This window comes from Leucoraja erinacea, chromosome 25, assembly GCF_028641065.1.
Source record: "Leucoraja erinacea ecotype New England chromosome 25, Leri_hhj_1, whole genome shotgun sequence".
NCBI lineage: Eukaryota > Metazoa > Chordata > Chondrichthyes > Rajiformes > Rajidae > Leucoraja > Leucoraja erinaceus.
The window spans coordinates 33,124,405-33,147,687 of record NC_073401.1 but is presented as its reverse complement, the minus strand read 5'-3'; the positions used below and the strand labels follow the sequence as shown (position 1 = coordinate 33,147,687).

The window sequence follows — 23,283 nt, the reverse complement described above, 5'->3', positions numbered from 1 at the left end:
TGTGTATGAAGGAACTGCAGATGCTGGTTTAAACCAAAGATAGACACAAAATGCTGGACTAACTCAGCGGGACAGGCAGCATGTATGGAGAGAGGAATGGGTGACGTTTTAGGTGTGAAGAAGGTTCTCGACACGTAACGTCACCCATTTCATCTTTCTAGAGATGCTGCCTGTACCGCTGAGTTACTCCAGCAATGTGCATCTATCTTTGGATATGGAGGAATATGGATTACATGAAGGCAGAGGAGATTGGTTTAACTTGCCATCATGTTCAGCATGGAAATTGTGGGCCAAAGGGACTGTTCCTGTGCTGTATTCAATGTTTGATATTCTCTCCTGAGATCCAGGTGACTTGGCCATATGTCCTTCCTCCTGCCTTAGTCCTCATCGTGGATCATGACAGAAACCTCCTTGTGGCGATCCCCGGAAACAACCACACGATGCACTCGGTGATGCGATGGAAATAGGCAACGTTTTGGGCCAAAACCCTTCTTCAGACTGGTGCAGGGTGGGGGGGAAGAAGAAAGTCAAGTCAAGTCAAGTTTATTCGTCACATACACACACGAGATGTGCAGTGAAATGAAAGTGGCAATGCTCGCGGACTTTGTGCAAAAAGACAAACAAACAAACAACCAAACTATAAACACAATCATAAACACACACATATTCTTTTACGTATTAAATATTGGAAGGAAAAACGTTCAGTAAAGTTAGTCCCTGGTAAGATGGGAGTTTACAGTCCGAATGGCCTCTGGGAAGAAACTCCTTCTCAACCTCTCTGTTCTCACCGCATGGCAACGGAGGCGCACCTCCTGTTGTATAGTTCCTGCAGGGGGGCGAGTGAAGTTCCCATAGTGCGTTCGGCCGAACGCACTACTCTCTGCAGAGCCTTCTTGTCCTGGGCAGAGCAATTCCCAAACCAGATGGTAATATTCCCGGACAAGATGTTTTCCACAGCCTCTGACTAGAAGCACTGGAGGATCATCGGAGACACTCTGAATTCCCTCAATTGCCTGAGGTGGTAAAGGCGCTGCCTTGCCTTACTCACGAGTGCTGCGGCATGTGATGTCCATGTCATATCCTCAGAGATGTGGACTCCCAGATATTTAAAACAGCTCACCCTATCCACAGGATCCCCATTTATCCTCAATGGAGTGTAGGTCCTCGGATGATGTGCCCTCCTAAAGTCCACGATCAGCTCCTTAGTTTTTTTGATGTTCAAGAGGAGACTGTTGTCCTGGCACCAGAGTGCTAGATCAGCCACCTCCTCCCGGTAGGCCTTCTCATCGTTGTCTGAGATCAGGCCCACCATCACAGTGTCATCAGCAAACTTAATTATTGAGTTGGAGCTGAACCTAGCCACACAGTCATGTGTGTACAAGGAGTACAATAGGGGGGACAGGAAGAGCCAGAGGGCTGAGGGAGAGCTGAGAAGGGGAGAAGACAGCAAGGGCTACCGGAAATTGCAGAAGTCAATGTTCAAGCCACTGGGATGCAGACTGCCCAAGCGGAATATGAGGAGCTGCTCCTCCAGTTTCCAGTGGTGCTCACTCTGGCAATGGAGGGGACCCAGAACATGTTGGACGACAGCGAGCTACATGTCGTATGACACACGAGCGAACGAGTCCTCATCCACGACAGTTTTTGGCTGTCTTGATCTTACTCGCTTCCTAATCAGACTCTTATTTTTTCCAACAACTAAAACCCACAATATCTCAAGGAAACTCTATTCTTTTGTGAAGAATCTCACAATATATTCACTAAATTATAGGCAGTGTATTGCTCATGTCTTGAGAAGTTCCTACCTGTTGTCACAGTGATTTATAACTGGAAATAATTTAAAACTGACCCACTGTTCACTACTAAACGGAGCCAGTATAATTGCAATTAACATCAGGTAATTAAATGCCTTTCAGCACAAAAGAAGTGCACTTTGTAACTGATATTTGAAAATATATTATTCTTGGAATAGGAAGCAAACAAACCATTGCCACAAGTACAAGAAGCTTAATTTCAGTAATATTCATTAATATTACTGCCCTAACTGTTTGTACTGTTTGACTTTTTCAATTCAGTATTTACATGTAGCTAATGCTGAAGAATACAGCTTAAACATTAGCAAGAACTCTGCATATTATCGAGAGGACTGTAATTGCCTTTGCTCAACGTCGCTATATTAGACATAGACATAGAAAATAGGTGCAGGAGTAGGCCATTCGGCCCTTCGAGCCTGCACCGCCATTCAACATGATCATGGCTGATCATCTAACTCAGTATCCTGTACCTGCCTTCTCTCCATACCCCCTGATCCCCTTAGCCACAAGGGCCACATCTAACTCCCTCTGGCCTGTTGAAATAAAAGCAGAAAATATGTCAATGCTCAGCAGGACAGGCAACATGTGAGGAGAGAGAAGCAGTTAAGATTTCGGGTCAAAGACCTTTCATCAGAACTGTGGAGCACAAAGAAAGTTAGGGAGGGTGGATATGGGCCTTTGGTCATGAAATGAGCGCATTTAGAGATTGAGAACAGAGGCAGAGGAATGTAAACATTGTGAAATGTAGGACTGTAGGATGTGACCTGGGAGACAGGATATTACTACAGAGAGAAAACCCGAGTCATTATCATAGATAGACGACATCGATCTTTGTTGACAGAGAGGGAGAAGGTCAAGAATTCGATAATAAGTGCAGAGGATGCGGTGATGTTCTCCAAACACGCACTGGGCCTCATTAACAGTGCTGGAGGTTACAGACTGATGGAGAGGAGGGTGAAGACAGCTGCCTTGGCGTGCATTAATGAAACTAGAATATGTATGAAAAGGAGCCAATTTAACTTGTCTATATCAATGATTATTCTCCGAGCTGCATTCTGTCCCTGGCTAGTTAAATATACCTATCTTAGCTCTTCATTAGTTGGATCTTTCATTGTAAATAATGAATGGAATTTGTAATTTTGTGATAGATTTCAGAAAGAAAGGAGTTTTCACTAACAAGGAATTCAGGTTTTAAGATAGTTTTAAAAAAAGAGGTTAGATGAATATATTTTTCCCCCCACTGCATGATTGTGCCCCAAGATGTGACAAAAACATCTTCAACATTAACTTCCAAAAAGGATTGGATGCACACAAGAAGGAGAGAAAAGGACAGGGCTGTGGAGAAAGAGCAATTGGTTAGATTTCACCTCAAGTTCTGGTTGCCAAATGACAAGAAGCATATGGTAACAATAGAGAGAATGTAGAAGAGAATCACCAGGATGCTGACTGGAACAAAGGCTGGATTAGAAGGAGAGGTTTTATAGGCTATATTTATTCTCACTGGAATATAGGAGACTGAAAGTTGACCTTCGAGAGGTTTATACAATTTTGAGGGGCAGAGATGGGATCGATAGTCGGAATTTTTTTATGAATAGCAAAGGTGTACTGGACAAAACGCGAGGAAATAGGACTAACAAAGATGGAACATCATGGTCGGCATTGATGAGTTGAGAAATGCCTGTTCCTGTGCTGTATGGCTCTACGGCAAGAGGTCCTAGAACCAGAGGGCATAGGTTTAAGGTGGAAGGGGGAAAGTTTAAAGGAGATTAGTGGAGTTTTTCATTTCGAGGGTGGTGCATTTCTGGAACCAGCTGCTGCACGAGGTGGTATAGTTTCAATGTTTAAAAGGCGTTTGGACAGGTACTGAGAATAGGAAAAGCATAGAGGGATATGCACCTAATGCAGAGAATTGGCACTAGTGTAGATAGGCATTACAATCAGCATGAATGAGGACGACTAAAAGGGCCCAGTCCTGAGCTCTATGATTCTATAAGTAAGGGGTTTGTGATTAGTTTAGTGTAGAGATACAGCGCAGAAACAGGCCCTTCGGCCCATAGTCCGTGCCGACCAGCGTTCCCCGCACATTAACACTATCCTACACATACTGGGGACAACTTGCACATACGCCAAGCTAATTAACCTGCAAACCTGTACGTCTTTGGAGTGTGGGAGGAAACCGAAGATCTCGGAGAAAATCCAAGTGGTCATGGAGAGAAGGTACCATAGCACCCGTTGTCTGGATCGAACCCGGGTCTCCGGCGCTGCAAGCTCTGTAAATGCCCCTGTCCCACTTAGGAAACCTGAATGGAAACCTCTGGAGACTTTGTACCCCACCCATGGTTTCCGTGCAGTTCCCGGAGGTTTCTATCAGTCTCCCTACCTGCTTCCACTACCTGCAACCTCCGGCAACCACCTGCAACCTCTGGGAACCGCAAGGAAACCTTGGGTGGGGCGCAAAGTCTCCAGAGGTTGCCGTTCAGGTTTCCTAAGTGGGACAGGGGCATAAGGCAGCAACCCTACCGTTCCACACCATGCCGCCCTAATTAATTGAATATTTATTTCAAAGAGCTTGGAAGCATACAATGGATAGAATAGCCACCTTCCTTATTGCATGATTTTGCACATGTTATTTGTACTCAACTCTACATTTGAAAGTATTTTAAGTATTTGTGTCAAAGGATGACCGCCCTATTTGCAGAAGTATTCAAGTAGTATTCAATCAAGTCGACCTAAACCAAATCAACTCATTCATTTGCTTTAGGTCAACTTAATGCCCTTAGTGTCACATTGCACACGATTCTTCCTTAGACTAACTAAGGTTTTACAAGAGTGTAGTGTGTGTGGCAGCACAGAGGAAGTATAATATCAGTTTCCCAAAGTAATCTTGAGGCAAGTGGTCAAAGTAGAAAGCTGGCATCAAGGCGAAGCAACTCAGAGAAAAAACTCATATTATAGTCATTATGATTAGGAAAAGAGTGCTGTCTAGCAATTCAAGTAGCTACTTTTATAGAGGATTTTCCAACTGTCACTTTTATTCAGCACTCATGGCAAATTCATTATTTTAAACAAAACATAAAGTGCTGGAGGAAGGCAGCAGGTCAGGCAACACCTGTGGAGAGAATGGATGGCTGACGTTTCAGGTCAGGACCCTTCTTCAAACTGATTGTAGTAGGGGGAGAAAGCTGGAAAAGAGAGACGTCGGGCAAGTGCAGGTGTAGAGGAGATTTGGCAGATAGGTGGAGTAAGCGACAAGGGCTAGAGGTGAAAAGGAGACAAAGGGTGTCATAAGGAGAGAAATGCAACGCTGGAGGGAGGAATATAAGTGGAAGGTGACGGGAGAATGGGAGAGGGAATGAAGGGTGAATAGTACCACATCAAAGCATTACGTGACTGCAAAGGATTAAGGTTTATTGAACACAAGACTTGCATTTTAGGCACAGCTACATAACTGTTCAAAATCATCTTATTCTAGCTTGAGATCTGTTGTAGAGAATATATCACAATTTCTAACATGATAAATATAATCGATATCTTTCAGCGCATGAAGATGAGGATAAGGACGATGACTTTCGAGCTCCACTCTACAAGAATGTGGAAATCAAAGGAATCCAAGTACGGATGAAATGGTGTGCAACATGCCATTTTTATAGGCCACCCCGATGTTCTCATTGCAGTGTGTGTGATAACTGTGTTGAGGTAAGCGATGCGTTTGTTATTGACGGTGCTAACATGAGGGCATCTTGTGTTCTTTTCTCATTTGCTTCACCAATTATCTGTACTACTCTGCCTGAGGGCACCCTCTCCACAGATACTGGGAACTTGTGATCACATCTCGTGTGTGAATCTTGATTGTCAGTATCATCATCGTTGAAAACATCAACGGGCATGGTGCCTTACATTGTCATGTACGACAGTGATCGCAACTTCTACTGAAGTGCGGATGGCTGTTGGCTCGCTAGGAGCTCATCCACCCTTTGACATGTCTTGTTTCTGGTCCTGCTGGGGGTTCACAGCCCCCTCCTCACCTGGCAAACCAGGTGGGGGAGACGGTTTAGTCGTCGGCTATCCGACCATGGAGCAGGTAGCACGGGATTACATGGTACCCGTGGCGTGGGGAACTCCCCCCTCCGATTGTCAGCATTGGTAATTTTTTATCATAAAAGCTTAAATCTTCACCAGTTAAGGTCCCACGCATATTTCCACTGAATTATCTGAACAATGATCATCAGAAATCAGGTGAAAGGATTCCTCCCCCCTCACAGTTTGAAGTGAAAGGATTAGAAAATCAGAGAGCCACGCAAATATTTCAGGACCTGGATAGGCGACGTTTCAGGTCGGGACCCAAAACGTCACCTAAACATGTCCTCCAGAGATGTTGCCCAACTTGCTGAGTTACTCCAGTATTTGCTCAAGATGCCAGCGTCTGCAGTTCCTTGTGTCTCTTAATATTTCAGAGGCATGATTTAAAATCTGGTGGCACAGCAGAGGAATAAAATAAAATAAAATAATATAATTAATAAGCGCATCAATAATGGTGATCATTGAACTTCTGAATTGTTGTAAAAGCGACATCTTATTCACAAATACCCTTTTTAGAAGGAAGTTTGAGGTCATTATCCATAATGGTCAACACATCGATTCTAAATTGTGCCTAGAAATGGGATTGCTACTTAAAAGGAACCAAACCACTCATTGCAAGGTTAACTTGCCATTGAGCATCACAGCTTGGGAAAGAATAAAGACAGTTCCTTGTCAGTGAGATAGTTCTACAGCACGGAAACAGGCCCAACGGCCCAACTTATCCTACCTGCCTGCATTTGGCCATATCCCTTTAAACTTTTTCTATCCATGTACCTGTCCAAATGTCTTTTAAATGTTTTTAAAGAGTGATTGTGATTCCTTGACTACAAATCTGGTTTGTATTAGTTCATTCTGCACAGATTGGAAATGAACCTGTGGTCTTCCGAGAATCATAAAACCGTGGAATTATTTTAGTACAGATGGATGTAGCCAGTCCTTGCCAGCTCCTCGTGGAGGAACTTTGTATATTTAACTCGGACTTCCCTTCCATGTTTAACTGTTTCCTCACTCTTTCTAAGTATACTTGAAAAATAATTTATCTGAAGTGCCTGTGCAATTTCCTTTTGAAAGCCCTGATTGACTAGCCTGCCCTTACAAGCAGTAATTTCCAGATCATAGCTGTGGTTTTCTTTTTTTTTAATTCCCCTTGTTGCTTTTGACTATCACCTTGAATCTGTGTCTCTCGACCTTGAACCATCTTTCAGTCTCTCTGCTTATCCATCTAAACTGCTCAACTTTATTAAATCTTCTTTCAGTCTCCATGCTCCAAAGAAACCAGTCTAACTGTATATCTAAATCCCTTACACTAGACCCATTCCAGTAAATCTTCTCTGCACCATATCAAATATCTTCACCTCTGAGCCCCCTCCTCTACTCCCTCTTCACCTATGACTGCACACCTGTACATGGTACTAACACCATCATCAAGTATGCAGATGATACAACAGTGATTGGCCTCATCAGCAACAACGATGAGCTGGCCTACAGGGAGGAGGTCCAGCACTTAGCAGCATGGTGCGCTGACAACAACCTGGCCCTTAACTCCAAGAAGACCAAGGAGCTCATTGTAGACTTCAGGAAGTCCAGAGGTGGCACGCACACCCCCATCCACATTAACGGGACGGAGGTGGAACGTGTTTCTAGCTTCAGGTTCCTGGGAGTCAACATCTCCGATGACCTCTCTTGGACCCACAATACCTCTACTCTGATCAAGAAGGCTCATCAGCGTCTCTTCTTCCTGAGGAGACTGAAGAAGGTCCATCTGTCTCCTCAAATCCTGGTGAACTTCTACCGCTGCACCATCGAGAGCATCCTTACCAACTGCATCACAGTATGGTATGGCAACTGCTCTGTCTCCGACCGGAAGGCACTGCAGAGGGTGGTGAAAATTGCCCAACGCATCACCGGTTCCACGCTCCCCTCCATTGAGTCTGTCCAAAGCAAGCGCTGTCTGCGGAGGGCGCTCAGCATCGCCAAGGACTGCTCTCACCCCAACCATGGACTGTTTACCCTCCTACCATCCGGGAGGCGCTACAGGTCTCTCCGTTGCCGAACCAGCAGGTCGAGGAACAGCTTCTTTCCGGCGGCTGTCACTCTACTAAACAACGTACCTCGGTGACTGCCAATCACCCCCCCCCCCCCCCCCCCCCCCCCCCCCCCCCCCCCCCCCCCCCCCCACTGCCAATCGTTTGCTATGTCGCTCTTCAAGGGAGATGCTAAATGCATTCCGTGGTGTCTGTACTGTACACTGACAATGACAATTAAAATTGAATCTGAATCTGAATCTGAATCCCCCCCCCCCCCCCCCCCCCCCCCCCCCCTGGTTTGAGACGTTAGACATTTCGACACTTATTATTTATTTTTTTATTGATTCAAATCGTTTGCTATGTCGCTCTTCAAGGGAGATGCTAAATGCATTTCGTTGTCTGTACTGTACACTGACAATGACAATTAAAATTGAATCTGAATCTGAATCTGAATCTGAATCTGAATCTCTCTCTTGAAGTGAGATAATATCAGAATTGAAAGTAGTATTCTGGTTGAGACGTTAGACATTTCGAGATACAGCGGGGGAACAGGCCCTTTGGCCCACCAAGTCCACACTGACCAGTGATCCCCACACATTACCACCATCCTACACACGCCAGGGACAATTTACACTTATACCAAACAATTAACCTACAAACCTGTACGCCTTTGGATTGTGGGAAGAAACCGAGTATCTCGGAGAAAACCCACGTGTTCATGGGGAGAACGTACAAACTCCATACAGGCAACACTCGTAGTCGGGATCGAACCTGGGTCTCCGGCGCTGCAAACGCTGTAAGGCAGTAACTCTACCACTGCGCCACCATGCCGCCCACAGTTCATAACTAGAACTGTTACAAAGATTTATGATAACTTCCTTGAATTTTGTCAATCCATCTGTAAACGCACTTCTTTTTATGTGTTGGATTAAAAACAGCACAATTGAAAGAACATTAATTAAACTGTGCATTAGAAAGAACTGCAGATGCTGGAGAAATCGAAGATAAACAAAAAGTTGGCGAAACTCAGCGGGTGAGGCAGCATCTATGGAGCGAAGGAATGGGTAACGTTCCCGAAACGTCACCCATTCCTTCGCTCCATAGATGCTGCCTCACCTGTTGAGTTTCTTCAGCTTTTTGTCTACCTTTAATTTTACTTCGGAGTCACGTGAGTGATTCCGTGAAGATCCCAGCCCAGTGCGCAGGTGCGGCATTATCGCACAGCTGTGCAAACTGCGGCCAGCGGGAGTCGGGCGCTCCCGCAACCAAGGAACGTGAGGTAAGTACTTACCTTAATCGGGCCTTGTGGTTTTTTGCTCCAGGGGGAGCAAAGTAGCAGAGGAAGCGGCCCCCGTTCGACTCCAGCGAAGGAGCCGACAGTGGAGGGGGATAGGCGCAAACGGGACCGCACGGGCTGCGGACCGCTGCAGGGAGCTGCGCTGATGCCGGTCCGCTGAACAGCTGTTTGGTTAACAGCAGCGGACCGGAGGGAAATTTGAAAACCCGACCGGCAGCCCTGCAGACTCCTGACAAGGAGAATCGCCGCCCGGGAACCGCTACAATGCCGCCTGAAAAACGGCAGGCAGCCTCTAAATACAGGTAAGACAAAAACCTTACCAATTTACAGGTTCTATAGGAATCAACTTCCTCCAACACTGGAACAGGCTGGAGACAGCAAAAATAAGTATGTCTGTCTCCCCAAGCCAGAGGAGGACATGGAGTTCAAAACCTCCAGGAGAAAAGGGGCACTGGCTGAATGCCAAGGGAGCTGACACTCCTACCCCAGTGCTATTGCACTAGCCATCTCCCTTGTCGAGGGATTGATGCAACAGCGGAGTTTGAGCTATGCCTCCTCCAATTTATAGCACACCCTTTTGCTCCCTCTTTTGAGGCTAGCTAAGGAGGCCAGGGCTGGGCTGGCTTAAACGCTGGGCAGGCGGACGAGAACAGCAGTATGCCAGGGGAGCAGGATCAGGAAGAGCTACTGGGTGTCGTGGGCCACTACATGGCTCCTCCACGCGACCATCTTCCCAAACAAAGCCCTGCAGGAGTAGGCCTTTCTAGAGGCAAATCCGCAGGCAGCTGGGTCAGCAGACTCGCAGACAAGAGCTAAAAGCAGCGAATTCTGAAGCTCCTAACAGAAGGGTCAAGATGTCACCGCCTTTGCTCGTTTTTCCACGGATCATACTCACCTGGCAGGCGAGACGCCATGATCCAAGGTGGTTCTCCCAGGATGAGACTATCCCGTTGCACTACGAGTGTGCTGACGCCTAAGATGTTCCCAAATTTGGGATACTCGACTGACATTTGTGCATATAAGACCTGCCCGCAACCCCAAATATACGGGGCTATACAAACCGCTGCTGCGGGAAGAGAGGCAGCTAAACCTGTGCGCCTCATGAGGGCAGGCCATGGAACGAGCAGGACATCGCATCCAACACCCAGCTGGCAGCACCCCTCGGCATCCACCAGCAATATCGAACAAGGCTGGTGAAAGCCTGGCGACCGCTTTACATTACCCCCATAGTTCTTTTTAGACAGGGGCCCAGAGCGGAGCCGTGGGAAAATGCGCCGCCCCACCGACAGCACCAGCATACCAGCAAAACTAGGCCTTCATGAAAAAACAATAAACATGGAGGTAGGTAGTCTGGTTCCTCCCAGTTTACACTAAATAAGGGTGTTCTACTAACTGCGGGGGGGGGGGGGCATTTACACTTGTTGATAAAGCATGGGATGCTGTCACAAATAACTAAAATATACTCAACAGTATTAGTGAATAAAAACGAATTCAAATTGGGCATATTACCGCCAGTTCAGCAATGCGCCCAAAGGGCATTTTCTCCCTCTAAGAAAGAGGAGTGAGAAGGTTAAGCTGAACTAGAAAGGCTCATTACTAAACGGATCATGGGAGTAAACATGAACCATTGGAATTTGTATCGAATATATTCACCAAAACTACAAAAGATGGTGAATGTAGCATCATCATTGATCTAATATCACTAAATAAATCTGTTGAGTATATACACTTTAAGATGGAGACGGGTTTTTGTCACTGCCAGACATCTGATCTCCAAAGGATACCTATGGCGAGCATTGATATGGAAGATGCTAACTATCTTATACCCATACACTAGGATCATTATAGATACCTAAAAATTTTTACCTGGATAATGGATATCCCGGTCAGGGCAACTATGGGAGTATAGAGCATTCCCAATGGTCTAACCTCAGCCCTAAACTATTATAAATATTAAAAATGGCCATGAAAATATTAAGAAAACAAGCATAATCATGGCATATATTGGATGATATCCTCATATTAGGGGAACAAAGGAATTAGCTGTGGCAGCAGTTCTAGCTACGAAACAGCTCCCTAAAGCTCTGAGGTTCATCCCACGCCCAGATAAACCAGAATTGAAGCCGTTAACTACCATGGATTATCTGGGCTTCAATAACAATTCCATCCATATGACTGTTACTTTGCCAAGGTACTTGGGTCACTATAATCAAATCATGAATGTACCCACTGAAGCTATATCACAATTACAGTGGTGGGCAGACATATATTTGGCATAGTTTTCAGCCCTATTATCATCACCAATCCCAACTTGGTTATTAAAAACCGATGCCAGTACTTTAGGCTGGGGAGCAACTAAACTCCATATCCAGCACAGGTAACAGATGGACCAATTCACAAACATCGTTACTACACACACCGGGCATCAACTACTTGGGATTGGTGATCGCCTATTGGGCTAAAAAGCATATGCATTTCAGATGCAGCACGTACATATGTGGTTACGGATTGATAATACTATGGTGGTGCCTTATATTAACCATATGGGGAGCATAAAAATCATTATTGTGCAACAAATTGGTCAAACAGATCTGGCAATGGTGTGTCAAAAGACATTTTAACTATCAGCTGCCTATGTCCTAGGAAGCTAGAACACAGTGGGAGACACCACGTCACGGGTAAAAATTTATGATAACATTGAATAGATGTCAAACCCAAAATATCTGCTAAAGGTATTAAGCAGTTTGGAAGCCAGATATCAATTTGGTTGCACAAGACGGAATCACCAGTAACCTATGTATGTGACTTAGGAACCAGATCAGAGGCAGCAGCGATAGATGCCTACGCGCTGGAAGGGGGAACTTCTGCTTTGCCTTCCTCCCTTCTGCCTCATCAGTCGGGCACTTCGCAATACAGATGGAATCTGTCTCCGAGATATTGAACGTGCCCGACCGGCCTACACAGCCATGGTTCCCAGTTCATCACGACATGGTGGGCGAGTCACCTATGGATTTCCCTAGTGGACCATGGTTGCTGACTCAACCCAGTATCAGGCATAAGCCACCCATGCCAGGGAAACATCAAACTCCTGTGTGCAGAGTTTGAATAGACCTTACCAGGGACTGGGATTATCCAAAGGAACCATTACCACCATGTCGGCATCCCTGCGAACAGTCACCAAGAGCTAACATGGGTAAAATACTGCCACGACGCAGGGACAACATACCAAACTATTCAACCACTGACGTATTGGAGTTCCTGGAACATCCACACCATGACTAAAAGGTGAGTTACAGTGCCGTAAATACAGCATGGAGCACCTTGTCCGCTTATCTAAAACAGCAGGACAGCAGAGCATGGAGGTATACCCATGTATGGGATATCGGTGTGATATTGACATATCTCAGACAATGGCACCAGCCAGATCCCTCAGCTTCCTCAATCTATGTTAAAAACGCTCATGCTTATGGCTCTCGTATACGCTCACAGAGTCCAGTCACTCTATAAAACTAGACTGGATAACATGGTGATTACCCCAGACGCATCACGTTCATATTCTAGGTCTGGTAAAAACCTAACTCGCAGGTATATGGGACTAGGCGAGATTATGAGTTCGGCACGGACTAGTAGGGTCGAGATGGCCTGTGTTTTCCGTGCTGTAATCGTTATATGGTTATATGGACCAGGAACGCCCAATTCACTGGTGGGATTCCGGGCCTACCCACCAGAGTCCAGGTTGAGTGTGGTGACCCATCTACTACAATATATAGACACAACCCACAATCTTAGAGGGAGAGGAAAGCCTATGGGTCAACCACAGAAACCCCAAGACGGGGTACGAGCCAAACCACTCCAAGGTGGCTCAAACAGGTACTGAAAGCTGCCGGAATAGATAATAATACATTTTAATCCCATTCCACTAGGGCAGCATTGATATCAGCGGCTGAACGAATGGACATCCCGGTTGACCACATTCTCAATACGGCAGAATGGTCAAGGGAACGACGTTCAGAACATTTTTTATTGTAAACCGTTGATAAACCTGATTTAATTGCAGAAAGAATATTACAAACTGCAATATTAATTTAAGCTCAGGGGAGCTCTTTATGTTGTTATTGTTAACAAATACCTTTCTGTTTCTTGTGAAAGCAGATCCACTGGTTGATTACGATAACACTTCCTCCCTCAAAAACTTCGGCAGTGAGTGAAATAAAAACTGTTACACGGTTTGAAAATCACAGACCTTTGAAGTCTTCACGGAATCACTCACGTGACTCCGAAGTAAAATAGTAAGATTAAACGAGTACTTACCAGTATGAAGTTTGATCTGTATTTTATGAGGAGTTACGGTGAGGTATTACGTGCCCTCCGCTCCCACCCTCAATATATAGATCAAACTAATAAACTGATGTCTCATGATCTTTACTATCTTACTTCAAATATTGTGTCTATCCTGTGATTTCACACCGCTGCTTCGAAGTATGCCGCACCTGCGCACTGGGCTGGGGTCTTCACGTAATACCTCACCGTAACTCCTCATAAAATACAGATCAAACTTCATACTGGTAAGTACTCGTTTAATCTTACTATTAAACTGTGAACTAAGATCTCAAATTACAATTAGTTGAAAGATGGGGTGGGCTCCATAAACCATCTGAATTGTGAAGACATTGCAATCGTAATCAGTTGACCTTGGCACTGTTTGTTTGCTTGCTTGCATTACATTCTAAAATATCATTGACAGTTTAAAATCGCAACCAAACAATTATTTACACGATTGTGAACACATGAATTGTATCACAATCACCATCAACTAAGAAAAATCTCTAAGAAACCTAAAAGCTTGTAGCACAACATTTGTACTTGTGGGGAAAATGAGGCACAAGGGAGTGATTAGATGGCAGTTCCTGCCATTGATTCCCAGAACAATGAGAAACACTGATAGTTCATAAACGGAAAACATCTGTGACTTTTACTTAAAATAAATTGAAGCCAGTAATGCAAAAGATTTTGTATCAAATTTTGGCAACGCTTCACGATAAGAAAAACGTTAATTAATTATTTTTTTGTCTCATTCATTTTGTTTGCAGGACTTTGATCATCACTGTCCATGGGTGAACAACTGCATAGGAAGGAGAAATTACCGTTACTTCTTCCTCTTTCTCCTTTCCCTTAGCACTCACATGGTTGGAGTGTTTATTTTTGGGCTGATTTATGTTTTAAACCATATTGAAGAGCTTTCCACTCCATGTACTGCCATCACGTATCCTTTGGAAATATGCGTGGGACCTTAACTGGTGAATCTTTTATTCTGTTTTTGGTGTAAAATAAGCTGTGTACCTGTCCTTCAGCATAGACTAGTTAAGCAGCATTAGTTTGCATTTTAACAGTCCCCTTGACTTAGTATAAACTTGAAAGTATGCTATTATAGTGCATCAGACAACATTTGATATTGAGAAGAAGATATTAGGACAATCTTTGTCAAAGGTATGTTTTAAGGAGCATCTCAAAGGATTAAAAGTTTGGTCAAGCTTTACAACTGTCATGGAAAACCATTTGTAAAAATGTTTTGCAAATGTAGGCCTTAGAAATCTAATCAGAATGTTAGTTTTGAAAATGTTCGTTTTTTTACAACACTACAAGATTGAGTCAGAGTATAGAGTGAGATTGACCGACTGACCAAATGGTGCCAGCACAACAACCTGGCTCTCAACATCAGTAAGGAACTGATCGTGGACTTTGGTAGGGGAAGGATGTGGACACACAATCCTGTTCATATCAATGGGACGATGGTGGAGAGGGTCAATAACTTCAAATTCCTGGGCGTGCATATTTCCGAAGATTTTTCCTGGACCCAGCACACCGATGCAATTATAAAGAAGGCACATCAGCGACTCTATTTCCTGTGAAGATTACGGAGATTCGTCATGTCGAAGAGGATTCTCCTAAACCTCTACAGGTGCATGGTAGAGAGCATTCTGACTGGTTGCATCATGGTCTGGTTCGGCAACTTGAACGTCCAGGAGCGGAAAAGACTACAAAAAGTTGTGACCATTGCCCAGTCCATCACTAGCTTTGACCTCTCCACCGTCGAAGGGATCTATCGTAGTCGCTGCCTCAAAGGCAGCCAAAATCATCAAGGACCCACACCATCCTGGCCACACACTTATCTCACCATTGCCGTCAGGAAGAAGGTACAGGAGCCTGAAAACTGTAACGTCCAGGTCAGGAACAGCTTCTTCCCCACAGCCATCAGGCTATTAAACACAACAACGAATAAGTTCTGAGCTCTGAACTGCAAAAAACTATTATTATTTGTTATTTGCACTATATTTGTTATTTATTGAACTTTTTAATTTTTTTCTCTTCCCCTGTTATATACAATGTTTACATATTCACATATTCTGTTGTGCTGCAGCAAGTAAGAATTTCATTGTCCCATCCGGGACATATGACAATAAAACACTGTTGACTCTCTTGAAACTGGAAATTTGTAAACAAATTAAGCAAATATTGCTGACTTAGTGGTTCACGTGCATGAGTGGGTAGGACAGTGAGGAAAGCATTTGGTAAGATGGCATAATTAGGCTATGCATATAGAAGAGTTGGGACCTATAACACTATGAATGTACGGATGGAATGTAATGAGATCCATGCACTGTTTTAATGTACATATATAAATATATTTTTAATGAAGATAAGTTATTTAGGGGTGGGGTGGCGCAGCAGTAAAGTTGCTGCCTTACAGCGCAGACCCGGGTCCAATCCTGACCATGGTGCTGTCTGTACAGAGTTTGTACGTTCTCCCCGTGACCGCGTGGGTTTTCTCTGGGGGCTTGGTTTCAATAGACAATAGACAAACACATTCTAAAGAAGTACAGGGTCGTAGGTTAAATTACTTCTGTAAATTGTCCTCACTGGTCAGGGCGGACTCGGTGGGCCGTAGGGCCTGTTTCCGCGCTGTTTCTCGAAACTAAACTAAACTAAATTTCTGGGAAAATAAAATGATGATAAACTAATATGTTCGGAATGACCAATTGAGTCGAAGTGTCTGTGGAGATCATGGGGCCACAAAACATTAAGATTCAATCCCCTCAGAAAATAGTAGAAATGATAAAAATATTATCTGAAATGCCCAAGGATCTTAATTACTTAATGCATGTGACAATTTCACAACTAATAGACAAAGGGAGAAATCCTACCATTTTTAAATAATACCAATTCTCAGGAAAGCATGTATTTCAAGCCTCCATTTTTTGAAATATTTTTTCCAAAAGTTAATGCTATTGAATGTGAACCATGAAACTGGTGCTAATACATTTGTCAATCAGTTGTTTTTATTCAGAAACATTTATTTGGAATTCAAGTTATTGAGAAGAATTGACAATTTAAAATTTAAAAACAAGGAACTGCAGATGCTGGTTTATGTAATTAAAAAAAGACACAAAGTGCCGGAGTTACTCAGTGGGTTAGACAGCATCTCTGGAGAATATTAATAGGTGACGATTTGGGTCGGGACCCTCCTTCTGACTGGAGAAGGGTCCTGACCTGAAACGTCACCTATTCATGTTCTCCAGAGATGCTGCCTGAGCACTGAGTTACTCCAGCACTGTGTCTTTTTGTCTATTTTTAATGTTGGGTGCTGACTCTAGTTGTCCAAGAACAAAGTCAGCTTGTTCTTATTGAATGTAAAATGTTTTTTCCTTAACTAAAATAAAAAGCATGGCTGTCATGTGCGTGGCAGGTCTTTTCTTCATTCCCGTTGTGGGTCTTACAGGATTCCACATGGTTTTAGTTGCTAGGGGGAGAACAACAAACGAACAGGTAGGTGGATCAGACACACTGGATATCATAGTATAGGTATTCTGAAACATTAAAGCTTCTAAAGTAATGTCACTATCTTGATCACATTTATTTACATTTTGCTCACTTGTAGAGTTAAGGACAATTTATAAAATCTGAATGAAGTAACCATGAATATATTTAATTTTGCCATGGCCTTGCCGGCCATAGAGTGTTGAATTTGTATATTAAAGAAAACTGTATTGTTCATCGCACAGGTAACGGGTAAATTTCGAGGCGGTGTGAACCCATTCACCCGTGGATGTTGTGGTAATGTGGAATATGTACTCTGCATTCCTTTAGCTCCCAAGTAAGTGTTTCTATTGGATTTCCTGTTACTAATATATAGATCTAACGTCTATAAATGGCACAGTGCTGGAGTAACTCAGCAGGTCAAACAGCATCTCAGGAGACCATGGACAGGTGATGTTTCAGGTCAGGAGAGGGTCGGATCAGAAACGTCGCCTATCCATCTTCTCCGTTTATGCTTATAATATTCATTGAACAGTTTGTCATGGTTATCCAACAGTGTGGTTTAACCACAGTGAAATTGGTCTATTGTAATTATAAATCATCTATGTAGAATGTAAATGTTTGTCTGTGTTACCACTTGCAAGTTTAACATAAGTGGCAATGTGCCTGCAAAGCTGCAACAAGTAAGATTCTCCCATTTCCCTGGGATGCTGGCTGACCTGATAGGTTACTCCAGCTTTTTCTGTCTATCTAAGAATTTAATTGTTCTGTTTCCAGTGCATATGACAATTAAACACTCAACTCTATTCCTTTGGTTTTAATCCCTAGGTACATAGTTGACTACAAAAAGAAAGATCTTGTCATGGTGAAATCTCCTTTTGTTAGACTTCAGTTGTCTGAAAAACAAATTGCACTCAAGATAAATGATAATGGAATTCAGGGGAATCTGAATAGGACCAAGGTAAGAAATGGAAATTGTGTTTCCAAAAACCTTAAATATTTAGCCTAGAGTCATACACCAAAGAAACGGTGTTGTCCATACCAACCAAGGTGTCCCATCTACTCTAGCCCCACCTGTCTGCAATTGGCACATATCCATCTAAGCCTTTCTCATCCACGTACCTGTTAAAATGTATTTTAAATGTTGTTATAATACCTGCCTCAACTACCTCCGACAGCTCATTCCATATACCCATCACCCTCGATTAAAAAAAAAGTTGCCCCTCGGGTTCCTATTAATCTCTCCCCTCTCACCTTAAATTGATATTGTCATACAGTATCTCTTGCCATAGAGGGAGTACAGTGAAGGCTCACCAGACTGATTCCTGGGATGTCAGGACTTTCATATGAAGAAAGACTGGATAGACTCGGCTTGTACTCGCTAGAATTTAGAAGATTGAGGGGGGATCTTATAGAAACTTACAAAATTCTTAAGCGGTTGGACAGGCTAGATGCAGGAAGATTGTTCCCGATGTTGGGGGAGTCCAGAACTAGGGGGTCACAGTTTAAGGATAAGGGGGAAATCTTTTAGGACCGAGATGAGGAAAACATTTTTCACACAGAGAGTGGTGAATCTCTGGAATTCTCTGCCCACAGAAGGTAGTTGAGGCCAGTTCATTGGCTATATTTAAGAGGGAGTTGGATGTGGCCCTTGTGGCTAAAGGGATCAGGGGGTATGGAGAGAAGGCAGGTACAGGATACTGAGTTGGATGATCAGCCATGATCATATTGAATGGCAGTGCAGGCTCGAAGGGCCGAATGGCCTACTCCTGCACCTATTTTCTACGTTTCTAGTATCCAATCCTCATTTACTTAAATGTTGATCTTTTTAAGCCTTAATATTGTTTCACTTTGAACTGACCATGTAGGGTATGTAGGTTAACTATCCTCTGTAAATTGCTCCAAATATGTGGAGAGGGGATGAGTAAGGAGATAATATGTGATCAATGGCCGGCATGGACGTGGTGGGCTGAAGGGCATGTTTCCATGCTGTATCAACTGCAACCACTATTAAACATTGATGCAATGCAATTTGCATTTTGCAGTTCTAAATGTTCCCGACAGCATCAGTCACATTCGTTGCTCATTATTGTTTTAGAGACTCTTTCTTGGTGCTTGTGAAATTTGATTCTTACGGTTATAAAAAATTATTTGGTTCCACTGAAATTTAGTACTTCAGCAATAGTTCAGAATTTAGCAAATGTATCAATTTCACCACTTGTGATATTATCCCAGTTTTGTGTTGTTATCTCAACTGTTGCTGAAGAGAAAAATATTTGTAGTAGCTCTCCAATTTCCTTTTATGTACCTATTAATACATTGTATGTCAAAAGCATTTTTATTGGTTAAAGTATACATCATATTTAGATACTGGAGATAGAGCTGGGAAAATTGAATTATATGTCAAACAAACTCAACCAATTAAAATATTTAGGCCAGTACAAATAAATTCCCATTATGAAATTGCCTTTTTTTCATTACTTGTTACTTGGATTGGGCCTTCTAACCTAGTAAATACAATCAAGCAACGGAATTAAGTAAAACACTGTGAGCAGTCCAAACAAATTTTGATTAGTAAGCAACCCATATTGTTACAGGGTCATAGAGTCTTACAATGTGGAAATAGGCCCTACGGCCCAACTTGACCAACATGTCCCTTCCAATCTAGTCCCACCTTCCTGCGTTTGGCCCATATCCCCATAAAATCTGCCCTATCTATCGTTCTAAGGGGTGGCACAGTGGCACGGCTAGTAAAGCTGCTGCCTAACAGCTCCAGAGACCTGGGTTCAATCCTGACCTCAGGTGCTGTTTGTGTGAAGTTTGTACGTTCTCCCTCTGAACGTTTGGATTTCCTCTGGGTGGTCCAGCCTCCTCCCACATCCCAAAGACATGTAGGTCGGTAGGTCAATTGGTCTTCTGAGAAAGTGGGATAACATAGAACTAATGTGAACGGGTGATCGATGGCTGGTGTGGGACAAAGGGCCTGCTTCCATGCTGCATCTTTCAGTTCAGTCCATTCCTCTGTTCGATCCTGATCACGGGAGCTGTCTGGGTGAAATTTGCACATTCTCTCAATGACTGCGTGGGTTTCCTCCGGGTGCTCTGGTTTCCATTTCCTCCTACATCCCAAAGACGTGCGGGTGTGCAGATAAATTGGCATCAGTGTAAAAAAATGTGCATAGTGAGTAGGGAGTGGATGAGAAAGTGAGATACCATAGAACTAGTGTAAACGGATGATTGATGGCTGGCATAGACCAGGTGGGCCAAAGGGCCTACACCATGCTGGATCTTTAAAGCTAAAGAGTAAAGCTTAAAATTACACTTCCAATAAAGAGCATGAATATCTGAATAGAAAGATACATTTCTGCCCAAAAATATCTGAGTAAAAAAAATTGCTGTGTTGTTCCAAAATAAAACTTTGATTTTATTTTTCTCTCAACTTTTCTTTTAGTCGAAAGGAAGTTTGGAGGCTTTGGATGTTCAATCCACAGACGTCGAGCCACCACTGCCACCTAAACTAGGTCCAAGCAAATATGCAAACCTTAAAAACCAACTGAGTACTTCAACCAACGAAGGTAATGCACTCAGCTGGGAAATAGCAATATCTGTCTGTTTAAAGCAAATATCTCACTTGACAGTGTTGTTTTCTTGATGCACACTGATATGCCCATGAGAAAAAAGCTATTCATAGTTAATAACTATCATCATTTGGTCATGATACAATTTAAGTGGATAATGTAATGAGGCTTTCATGTTAATTAATGTATTTTGCTTTCACATAATCGCATCTCTTTACTTTTGTTTTGTCCTTCCCACTTATTTTTTTATTGTCATTTATAGCAGAAAATATTGGAAATATTAGGGAAGTCAGGTAGCTTCTGTAGAGCGAGAAGCACAGTCTCAGTGAATGAAAGTTGCAGGAGCACACTCATTCAAAGCATTGCTGATCTTTTGCTTCAGCACCACTGGGGGCAGCACTGTGGCACAGCTGGTCGAGCTGCTGCTTCACAGCACAAGCGGAGGGGGTTCAATCCTGACCTGGGATGTTTGCACGCCACATGGTAACTTAACTTACAGTGATTTGTCTACAAAGATACGTGAATCCCATAAATATCTTTACATTCCAATCTCTGACCAGTTAAAATACACTCTGCATTTCTATTCTTTCTGCCAAAGTGGGCATTTACATTTTTTGCATGTTATATTCCACCTTATTCCTTACGTAATTTCTTAACTATCTATGTGCAAATCACTTCAAGTTCTCCAGCGAATTTTGTATCAGCAAACTTAGATATAATGCACATTATCCCCCCCCCCCCCTTCCCAGGCCACCCCCATTCAAATCATCAGCAGAGCCTGTGAACACTGGGTTCCAGCACTAATATCTGTAGCATCTCACTGGTTTTGGCCTCTCAAGCCAAAAATAATCAAAGTCCAGGACCCGAGAAATGAACTCAGTTTCTCTCTCTCTCTCTCTCTCTCTCTCTCTTCATTCAGTCAGTCGGGGTCAATTTATGCTACCTTGGAATAAATGCAAAAAATTGTCCCTGGTGTGTGTAGGGTAGTGTTAATGTGTGGGGACCGCTGGTCGGCGTGGACTCGGTTGGCTGAAGGGCCTGTTTCCACGCTGTATCTAAACTAAACTAAACTTCCGAATGTTTCCAGTATTTTTATACTTTAGCATTTGTAGTTTGTTTTTACTTTGTTGGGAACTTCACCCAATTTTCTTCCATCACCGAAGCATAATCTTTTTAATTGTATTGCGGCAACTCAAGATGAACATTACCTTACCTCTCTGAGCTGCTCCACCCATACACTCCTGCCCGGTCCCTCAGGTCAGCTGGTCAGCTGCTCCTGGAGGTACCGAGGTCTAGTCGGAGGCTCAGAGGGGATAGAGCCTTCTCTGTTGCTGCTCCGGCACTCTGGAACACCCTGCCGCTGCACATCAGACAGGCCCCCTCACTGTCCATCTTCAAATCCAGTGTTAAAACGCATTTGTACTCCCTGGCTTTTGACCATGCCTGAGGCTTTGCTTCTGTTTGTGGTGTTTTTGATGTTTCTTTATTTTACATGTCTTTTCCTACTATTTCTTTTGATTGTTATTTTTGGTGTGTATTAACTTTTTTGTCAATGATTAGTGATGTACAGCACTTTGTTGCAGCTATGTTTGTTTTTAAAGTGCTCTATAAATAAAATTATTATTATTATTATTATTATTATTATTGACAATGTAAAGTATTTTCCTTTGCTTGTGAAAAGGCTACTTTAAGGTTCACAATATCATTGCACTCCACATTTCTGTGGTCTAGTTAATTTTTCTTTGCCTCACACTGTCAGATGAGGTATTCACCCAGTGGTTCTAGATAATTCATAATGTGCCATGTAGTTAAATAATCTGTGCAGTTTAATAAATACAGCCTTCATTTACCTCTGTGGGTCCCATAAGTGCTTTTCTGGTTATGTTCAAAATATATCACAGGATGATTCTTTACTTAGTGTGTGAATAGATGAGATGTTGAGTGCAAGGCAAGAAATTGTTGAATGGAATTGTCCCATGTGTAAAAGAAAAAGTTTACATGACCGATTTTGATCCCAATAGAGTTCTTTTAGTTTCACCGAAGAGAAAATTTGAGGTTGGTTGACCAAAATAGACTTGTTTTCCACTACATTTCTAGCTGTCTGAGCAAGGCTGGTGATGATATTTGTTCTTATGAGTGGTAATTTCTGGTTAAAGTTGCTGGTTGTTTATTGCTTGTGTAGAGTGAACTATTAGACAATAGACAATACACAATAGGTGCAGGAGTAGGCCATTCAGCCCTTCAAGCCAGCACCGCCATTCAATGTGATCATGGCTGATTATCCCCAATCAGTAACCCGTTCCTGCCTTCTCCTCATATCCCCTGACTCTCTCCGCTATCTTTAAGAGCCCTATCTAGTTCTCTCTTGGAAGTATCCAGAGAACCGGCCTCCACTGCCCTCTGAGGCAGAGAATTCCACAGACTCACAACTCTCTGGGAGAAAAAGTGTTTCCTCGTCTCCGTTCTGAATGGCTTACCCCTTATTCTTAAACTGTGGCCCCTGGTTCTGGACTCCCCCAACATCGGGAACATGTTGCGAGTGATTCTGACCATTAAGAGTGTAGCAGGAAGAAAGTTGGTGCTTGTGGGACTGTGGGCTAACTGTGGGACCATATGCTAACTGATTCTAATTCAACGTTTGTGAAACGTGGTTTAGAAAATTTTAACTAAAT

General features: G+C 43.2%; 1 protein-coding gene across 2 annotated transcripts in view; it reads left to right on the top strand.

The window, feature by feature from the left end:
• zdhhc8b (zinc finger DHHC-type palmitoyltransferase 8b) overlaps nt 1-23,283 on the top strand; it is a 150,079-nt gene that overhangs the window by 119,740 nt on the left and 7,056 nt on the right. For both annotated transcript variants that reach the window (XM_055655534.1, XM_055655535.1), the window contains exons 3-8: nt 5,353-5,510; nt 14,309-14,481; nt 16,940-17,042; nt 17,279-17,370; nt 17,862-17,994; nt 20,485-20,608. In XM_055655534.1, the coding sequence (XP_055511509.1) occupies nt 5,353-5,510; nt 14,309-14,481; nt 16,940-17,042; nt 17,279-17,370; nt 17,862-17,994; nt 20,485-20,608 (783 nt within the window). The remainder of the gene's footprint in view (nt 1-5,352; nt 5,511-14,308; nt 14,482-16,939; nt 17,043-17,278; nt 17,371-17,861; nt 17,995-20,484; nt 20,609-23,283) is intronic.